Consider the following 8,963-nt stretch of genomic DNA (forward strand, 5'->3'; position numbering starts at 1 on the left):
CAAGACTTTTGTAACCTATCTGCCTAATTACATGTTTTATTCAAATGAGCTTTAATTTATGAAAATGCAGAAATGTGAAAGAGGCAGTTGTTGTTATTGTTTGCCGTCGAGTTGCCCCCAGCTCATAGCCACCCCTCCTTGCGTTTCTGAGGCAGTATCACTACGGAAGTAGGACTGCCCAACCTTCCTTCCGAGGAGTGGCTGGTGGGTTTGAACCGCCAGCCTTCTGGTTAGCAGTCAAGTGCCTTAGGCACTATGTTACCACAGTAGTCAAAGAAAATGTAAAAAATATTCTATACCAACAGTGTTTCTTAAACTGTTAGAAGCATCAGGATTTCATTTCCTTTAAAAGTTTTATTTCCCTTAGAACTGGTAAAACAGCATCTGTACTTGATTCCTAATCCAATGCCCATTGAAAATAGGAACTATATAGCCACCTTCCCAATTAGATAGCCCCAGAAACAGTTTTTATAGCTCATTCATGCAAATGTTTATTTTCCCAATAAAATGATTCCTCTTATAGTTCAAGATAATAATCGCTCACACTTAGATGATACTTATTATATATCAAGCACTATTCTAAGCAGTTACATAATTTATCTCACTTAATCCTCATAACAATCCTGTAAAATAGGATAACTGTAATTATTTCCATTTTACAGATCATGAAACTGAAGCTCATGGGTAATTCTTAACTAGAATTACTTTTCTTTTCAGACACTTGGTGATTAAATTTCAAACACTGGCTAAATTAGTCATATATGAATTCTAATTGATTTAGAATATGGGAAATAGGGATAGATATAATCAACATCAGTGCAAAGCTTTCTTAATGAATATAAAGTCAATTTTCCTCAATTATGCTACATTTCATCACTAGCAAAGAGTAGTAAAATGTCTTAGACTTGTTCTTAAAGGATATCTGATTGATAGCTCCCAAAACTCTTTTAAACGGAACAAGAAGCAGAAAAAAATAGGGTAAATTCTACCTCCCTTCCCTACCTCCTGAAGAACCCTAGCAGCACAGTGGTCAAAGCACTCAGTTGCTAACCAAAAGGTTGGAGGTTTGAACTTACTAGCAGCTCTGCAGGAGAAAAGACCTGGTGCTGCTCCTGCAAAGATTTACAGGCTGGGAAACCCTATGGGGCAGTTCTACTCTATAAGGCTGCTGAGCCAGAACAGACTCACCAGCACAAAACGATGAGAACCCTACCTCCCAGCTATTTGTTGTTTTAGTTCTTTTAAAGCTTTCATATCATGCTAAAGTTACTGCTTTAAGAAACAACTCTGCTGGGCACCAAAAGGATAAACTGATAGCTAAACTGCCAGGGAAGAGGAATGACTTTTTAGTGGGGGACATGGCTCCTTGGAAGCCACCCAAAACGCCCTAGCTTAATTTATCCAAATCTAATCTGTTCATCTATGCATCAAAGCCAGCCACAAGGGACTCTCTCTTCCCTAAGTTCTGAAGGTAGGTGCCATACAATTTCAGCTATCTTATGTCAAGATACTACTCATAACTCTCTTGTGCTTATCTCCCCAAACAGGTTGTAGCATCTTTCATCACTATCTTCTAAGTACCAAGTGAGCATCGTATTGACTACAGACATCGCAAAAATTTAATAAATACTTGTTCCATTACACTTTGGGGCTTACTCTATGTAGACATTTGCACAGAGAATAGATGAGAAACTCCTTCATGCTTGATTCACTCTTTGGCAATTGGGAAAATAGCTCTTCCATGAGCACTTACTTCTGTTTGTCTGCAGTGACATGGGAAAATAACTAAGAGTTCTATAGCAATCCAGGCCCTTTTCATTTGGTCAAACAGAAATAAACCAGAACTGGATTACTGACTCCTCCCTTCATTCTAAAGCAAGCAGAGCTCTCTCCCATCCTCATTGTGATGTACCTTCCTTATTATGTGATTCTTTATTTTAATCAAGAATTCTTTAATTCTGGTGTCACTCTACATGTAAACCAAAAAAAAAAAACTCACTGCCATCGAATCGAATCCAACTCACAGCGACCCCTCCTTGGGTTTCTGAAGCAGTATCACTACAGAAGTAAATTGCCCAATATTCCTTCCGAGGAGTGGCTGGTAGATTTGAACCACCAGTCTTCTGGTTTGCAGTCAAATGCCTTAGGCACTATACCACTAGATGTAAAGTAGTCATTATATTTATAACTGGCCAGCAGTCAAGGCCACAAAATGTAGTAATACTTGCTGAATCCAAACTTCCAATATTTCTATTTCTGTAGTCAGAGGGAGTCATAAAAATGATTGTAAAGTCAAGTGGCCAAATTAACACTGCAAATTATAAACAGCTAAATATTTTATGTAATTCATCCAAAATCATGAAAAGGACTGCCGGAGTACATGGTGAGCTCTCATTATTAAGGTCTTTAAAAAAAGGCTCAATGGCCATATGCTAGGCGATGCTGAAAGAAGTAAATCAGTCTGACAAGGGGTCGAGCTAGACGACATTCCTCCAAGATTCTAGAAAGCTGAACTTGCAGAAAGCACAGGACAGCATTTAATGTATTCCAGGCCATCAGTGCTTTTATATAGGTAGTCCCAGCACTCCTGTCATCTGCATATGGGCTACCAAGTTACTGTTATCAAAGACAGGGATCATGAAGAGACAGATCTCAGAGAACTACATAACTCATTTGAAATACAAGTTCATAAAAGGATTACTAAGGACATAAAATATTGTATGCACTATCAAAACGTGTGATGGTGTTTTATGGCGAGGGGGCATAAGAGGAAGCGTCTGTTTTGCAGTTTGGGTGCAGAATGCTCCTACTTTTGTCTAATTTGCTTTCAAGCTATCAATTGATAACCACCACCAGGTGGCCTGGAGGTCCCTGAGATTTCTTCTTTATCAGCAGTCTCTCTTTTTTAGTTCTAGATTGAAGTTACAGGAATTTATGGAGAAAAGCTCTGTTGCTCCTTTGTTCAGGCTAATGAGGAAGAAACAACAATAAAGTCAGGTCCTAGTACAAATTTGCAGAGATTTTTGGAGCACATCCAATTTCAATAGCGACTGCATAATGTACAGCAGCAGGGCAGAAATCAATATACCTGAAATTAGGATAGCAAGTATCCTCAGTGTAAGCTAAAAACTGGTAGTCATAGTATCCATACTTTAGCTCTAAAAGTTCAGACTTAGTCCCTGATATTTTAAAGGTCTCCTGTCACTAAGTGACGTCTTCCAAAACCCTACTATACAGTCATGCAGTCTTAGTTTTTGGGTTATTATTTCAGTTTGTGGAAAGAATCTGCTTGTGATTTCCCACAGTTGTCAGTGGTTTTAGATTCTTGCTCAAACATCACAGAAACATAGATTACGTTCTTCATAGGATCCATCTGGAGCTCCCAAATTTGCTTCTCGGGCTTTACCGACTGTTCAGGATGCCTCCTCATAAGAAGGTTGGCGCGTGGAAAGATAAATGAAAGGAGTTCGGGGGCTTTCATGAAAAGTGGAGGGAGGTAGAAAAGAAGGGTGTCAGTGCTGTATGGGTGACAGACACTCTCACCTATGAGCGAAAAGGCAGCCCCACTCGGGAAGCTGCAGCTGGAAAAACAGGTCCTTCAGCTCTCAGGGCCCCGGATCTCCAGCGCTGGAGGTCGCTAAGGACCCACGCAACTCACAGGCACCACAGCCCTAGACCTCAGGGACCACCGCCCTCAGTTTCAAGGCCAGCCAGAGGCACCCGATCACATTCCCACTCCTGGCCCGAACTCACAGCCAGTTTCCTTCTTGATCTCTTCGAGCTCTTCGTCCCGCAGTAACGTGGAGGCCCGAGACCCCATCCCCGAGCCGGGAGCTACTCCAGGAGCAGCAGCGCCTGAAACGGTGGTGAAAGAGGGAGGGAAGAAAGAAAGGAAGGAAAGGCTAGGGGTCAAGAAGGAAGAGGGCACTGTTTCTATTGCGGACCGGGAAGAAAACCCAGGGGTGGTGCGCGGAAGAGGGCGGACCCAGGGAACAGCCAATCAAGAACAAGGCTACGCCCTGCGCAGGAGCTACGTCATTGCTTCCAGCCCCAGCCGCGGAAAAAAATCAACCAGGCGCCCTCCCAGGTCCGGCTGAGAATGGACTCCGCCCCTGGAACCGCGGCTGCCACCGGCCTTAAATGGGCAATGCCATTCTGGTGCCAGCGACTACCATTAAAAGGGCAACGCCATTGACGCGCTGTCTTACAATATACTAACCTGCAGTAGCTCTGGTGGCGTAGTGCGCAAGGCATTTTGACTGCTAACCAGAAGGCTGGGGGTTCAAACCACTAGCCATTCTTCGGAAGGAAGGTTGGGCAATTTACTTCCGTAGTGACACTGCCTTGGAAACCCAAGGAGGGGTCGCTATGAGTCGGATCCGACTCGATGGTAATGGTGGGTGGGTAACCTGCAGTAGACTGCATAGACGTTATAACCTGTTTCTCGCAGGACTCCCACTATATAGATGAAGTGGATTGTGGAAAGAAACAAAAAATAGCTAGATAAAAAGTTGGTTTGAGGGAAATCCTAAAGTGTGCCCCTGAGAACTGCATGCGGGAGTTACACTTCTCTTTTCCTGAGCGGCCCTCTCTCATCCCAAACACAGGGGGCGCTCAAAAACCGGCCTCAGGACAGCGCGCTGATTGGCTCTCCCGGGAAACAGTCGGCCGACGGGAAGCCACGGGATGAGGAAAAGCGTTTGCTTTGCAGTTTGGGTGCGGAGCGCTGGGTACTTGCCTCCAATTTGCTTTCAGGATAACTAGCACCAGGTGGCTGGGAGGTCCCCGAGATTTATTCCATAACTGTAGTCTTTTTTTTTTTTTTTTTCCTAGACTGAAGTTCGAGGAATTTGTCGTTGGCTGAAACTAGGATTAGATTTCTCAAACTTGCTTCGAAAGGAAACCCTGACGGCGAAAGAGAGTGAATTCCTATCGTATGACCCGCCATTTATTTGAAATTTCTAATTTTGTCTTAGAAATGAGGAATTATGCATTTTATTTTGTGGCATATTGTTTGTTTTAATTGAAAGTGTTTCAAGTCGCTGGATACATCCTTTTAGGTGAACCAGTTATTTTTCTGTTGCTTCAGCTGCGCGCCATCCTCAGTTGTGGACCAGCTTCTGACCGCTGTCACTTAGTTACCTAAGTACCGGGGAACTCAGAATCTGAACAGGCTGCCCAAAGTCAACTTAGTTACTAGTTTTAAGCTTTTTTATTGTTTGAAGGCACAGCCCAAATTGAGGGCCAAAATAACTAGATGCATTCAATTGGTTCATGATTGTTCTGATATTGCCTTAGTGATGTCTGTCTTCATATGCAGAGTGACATTTTGAATATGCCCCTTCAGAAGCCCCAAGAGCTGCTTTTTATCTTTCGAATATGGTGTAACAGGAAAACTTGATGTCAACAACATGAATATCCCTTTTTCAGTTTGCCTTGAAACCCATTCTTTGATTCAGACCTTACTTTTCCCTTCATAATCTTCAATCTTACCATTTGCATCTGACTTTGGTCAAAGCTTTTTTCACCTTGTGGATTTTTCTTTTTTTGTTTTTCCCTGTTACTGATTTAGTTTACCATTTCTTTAATTCCCTTATTTTCCAAGTATTTCACAAACTTTTTTCTTTGTTATCTTTTAGAAATACAAATTAATTTTTTCTCCTATTAAGAGCTGGTTTTTCCAGTTTTATGTCCTTTTTTTTTCTTATTTTCTCAAGACACTTTGGTGACTTGTTTTATGTTCTCTCTGTATGCTCTGGTAGCATGGTGCCTAAGGCACTTGACTGCTAACCAGAAGGCTGGCAGTTCAAACACATCTACTTCCATTGTGATACTGCCTTGGAAACACAAGGAGAGGTCACTATGAGTGTGGTGGACTCCACAGCACACAACAACTGTATGCCTTACACTTCCTCCACTTAGGGGCCTGGTTTTGGTTCAGGTTCCACTATCTTCTTGCTGTGTGACTAGGCAGTTGTCAATTCTCTCAGCATCAGTTTCTTGTTAATTAGGTAGTAGCTGTTGTAAGGATCAAATAAAATATTTGTGAAAGCACTTCATAGACCTTAAAGTTTTATTTAAAAAATAAAGATTATTATCTGGCCAAATACTCAACTTCCCACTCTCTTCCTAGTTAAGTTGTTGTTGTTATTTACCATCGAGTCAGACCTGACTCATAGCAACCCCTCCTTGGGTTTCCAAGGCAGAATCACTATGGAAGTAGATCACCCAACCTTCCTTCTGAGGAATGGCTGGTGGGTTTGAACCACCAGCCTTCTGGTTAGCAATCAAATGACTTAGGCACTATGCCACCAGAGCTCCCAGTTATTTAATCAGTTTTAAAAGTTGAACAAATTGCAAAATTAACTTGTTGAATTTTTCTAGTGTGGCAAAGGTAAGCAGCTTTTAAATTTAAACCACTATAGAAGAGCTGGACATAGAAAAGCTAGGTTCTAAACACCAGGACATCCAAATAACAATTATTTTAAAAGATTCTTTAAAAAAAAAAATCTTTCAAATTATGGTATTAGACTAAATAATGTAAGTTTATCTATTATGAATTACAGTTCTTTCCAGAAGGTGGAATTTTTTTTTTGTTTTGTACATTTCTGCATTGTTGTATTTCTTTATAATGAGCATGCATCATTTTTACAAGGACAGTCAAGTATGTGGCATGTGGCAGTTTTATCTGTCAGGCTACACATGACTAGTTGGTGATGATGTCACAGCAGCCTAGTCTCTGAGCTGTGGCCAGGGTGGAGTGGAATGGCTCTTGAAGTGATATCATGGCAGCCTAATTGATAATGATAAATGGTGACAGTTCTCAGTCATTTACCCTTTAGTTGGTAACAATGTCAAACTCTGGAAATGTTATTAATCCAGAAGAGGCTAGATCCCAGACAATAAACAGTTGGTTGTAGCATGTGTTGGCAAGTATTTTGTCAGTGTAAATTATTTTTTCATTTGTTCCTTTTGTTTTCTCTCTCTCTATATATATGCATATATATTTAATTTTTTAAAAAAATGTCTTCTAAATGTTCTGCTTGTTCCATTTAGCTAAGGAAGGGAAGGTGATAGTATCCCTATTTTATATACAAAGAAGCCAAACATGCCTGCCTTGCCCAAAGTCTGGCAATATTCAATTCCCCACATGTGAATTAGAGTTGGTGCTTCCAATGATTCTTTTCTCATTATAATCCTAAATAGATTAACAAAACTAATTACACTCATTTCTATTCTTTCCATAGGCATGAGGAAAGGGAAAATAACCCCACTCGCAAAAATACTTTTAAAAATCATAGATCTCTTTAATTTTCATGTGTTTGGATATTTAAAGAAGATTATTTGAAGACTGCTTTTGGAATCAAATAGCATGGATCCCAGCAGTGACTACCATTTCTTCAATCAGATTTTGTGGAGAAGGGTGAAACTCACATTGGTTTGTGGCATCTTTGAGGGGGTGCTCCAGCATGTGGATCCTAACAAGATTGTTGTCCTGAAGAAAGGTCTCATTCCATTTCTCATAGTCTTCTGTCCACTTTTCTTTTAAGAGGTTAATGACTGACTTTGGGTGGTGGCTTTGGGCTCCATGAACAACTGGGTTGTTGTTATGTGCTGTCGAGTCGGACCCGACTCATAGTGACCCCTCCTTGGGTTTCCAAGGCAGTATCACAATGGAAGTAGATGGGTTTGAACCACCAGCCTTCTGGTTAGCAGTCAAGTGCCTTAGGCACTACTCTACCAGAGCTCCTTGAACAACTGGGAGGGAGGCATTATTCCTACTTTAGGGAAGGAGTGGGGTGGGAGGAACATTAGAATGCTGTTTTCCCTAACACAGCAACATGGCTGCATAGTTTGTCCTCACTTCTATAGTCTTACTGACATGATAATTTCAATAGATGAAGGGTGTTTTTCCCCTGCTTAAATATTAACTTGCTAGAGTAATTGTTTTATTGGTATGATAAACTTCAAGTTCACTTGAAACATGTATAAATGACATTTGAGAGTTTAGTGTTTTGTTAAAATAGGCTTTTGAAGGCTGGGATAGGACTGTAAGCAGGCTTTTGCAACATTAATTAATTCAGTAATCATCTATTGATTGTTTATATCCCAGGCAGTGTGCAAGGTATCAAAGATACAAATAGGACTGATGGCCTCTGTTCTTAAAAAAAATTAGGAGATAGATAAGCAGGTAGACAAATATAATACAGTGTGATATCCTCTTGGATAGAGGCATGTACAAGATGCTATGGGATTCAATTAATTTAGATCTGGGAGTGCTTGGGTTGGGACAGTGGGTAAAGCTTCCAAAGGGAGGAATTGATGAATTGATGATAGAATTGCACTTGGGTGTGTAGGAGTTAACTGTATGGAAGAAGGACATTTTAAGTGGATAAAGACAGTGATTCTCAAACATTATTTGTGCATCCAGAATCTCCTGGGAGACTTGTTAGGACCCACCCCTAGAGATTCTGATTCTATAGCTCTGGGGTGGGACCCAAGATTTTGCATTTCTAACAAATTCCCAAGTGATGCTAATGTGCTTGGACCACACTTTGAGAACCACTGTCTTTAGCAGAAGGAATAGCATGTGCAAAGACTTGTTGTTGTTACTTGCCCTTGAGTTGGATCCAACTCATGGCTAGCCCATGTATGCAAAGTAGGGATGCTCTACAGAGTTTCCTTTTGGAAGCAAACTGCCAGGCTTGTCTTCTGAGGTACCTCAGGGTAGGTTCAAACCACCAAACTTTCTGTTAGTAGTTGAGCATTTAACCATTTGTGCCACCCAGGGACATAGAGATGTAGTATATTCAGAAAACCATAAGTAAATTCAGTATGTTGATGTGATGAGAGAGAAGGCTGGAAAGTAGGAGTGGGGCATATCTGAAGGATCTTACATTAAGTATTTGGACTGTATTCTGAAAGTAATGAGGAACAATCTGAAAGATTTTTTTTTTTTTTTT

At 40.9% G+C, this 8,963-nt stretch overlaps 2 protein-coding genes across 2 annotated transcripts in view; one reads left to right on the forward strand and one right to left on the reverse strand.

Moving 5' to 3' along the window:
• The window catches only part of CHP1 (calcineurin like EF-hand protein 1), a 59,865-nt gene extending 56,045 nt beyond the window's left edge, over nt 1-3,820 (reverse strand). The window contains exon 1 of the mRNA XM_007940427.2: nt 3,754-3,820. Within this exon, the coding sequence (XP_007938618.1) occupies nt 3,754-3,820 (67 nt within the window). The remainder of the gene's footprint in view (nt 1-3,753) is intronic.
• A 3,552-nt stretch (nt 3,821-7,372) lies between these two features.
• Nucleotides 7,373-8,963, forward strand: part of EXD1 (exonuclease 3'-5' domain containing 1) — a 65,674-nt gene continuing 64,083 nt past the window's right edge. The window contains exon 1 of the mRNA XM_007940505.2: nt 7,373-7,505. Coding sequence (XP_007938696.2) covers nt 7,373-7,505 — 133 coding nt within the window. The remainder of the gene's footprint in view (nt 7,506-8,963) is intronic.

The sequence above is a fragment of the Orycteropus afer genome, unplaced genomic scaffold, assembly GCF_000298275.1.
Source record: "Orycteropus afer afer isolate SDZICR_OR568_19922 unplaced genomic scaffold, OryAfe1.0 scaffold00068, whole genome shotgun sequence".
Taxonomy (NCBI): Eukaryota; Metazoa; Chordata; class Mammalia; order Tubulidentata; family Orycteropodidae; genus Orycteropus; species Orycteropus afer.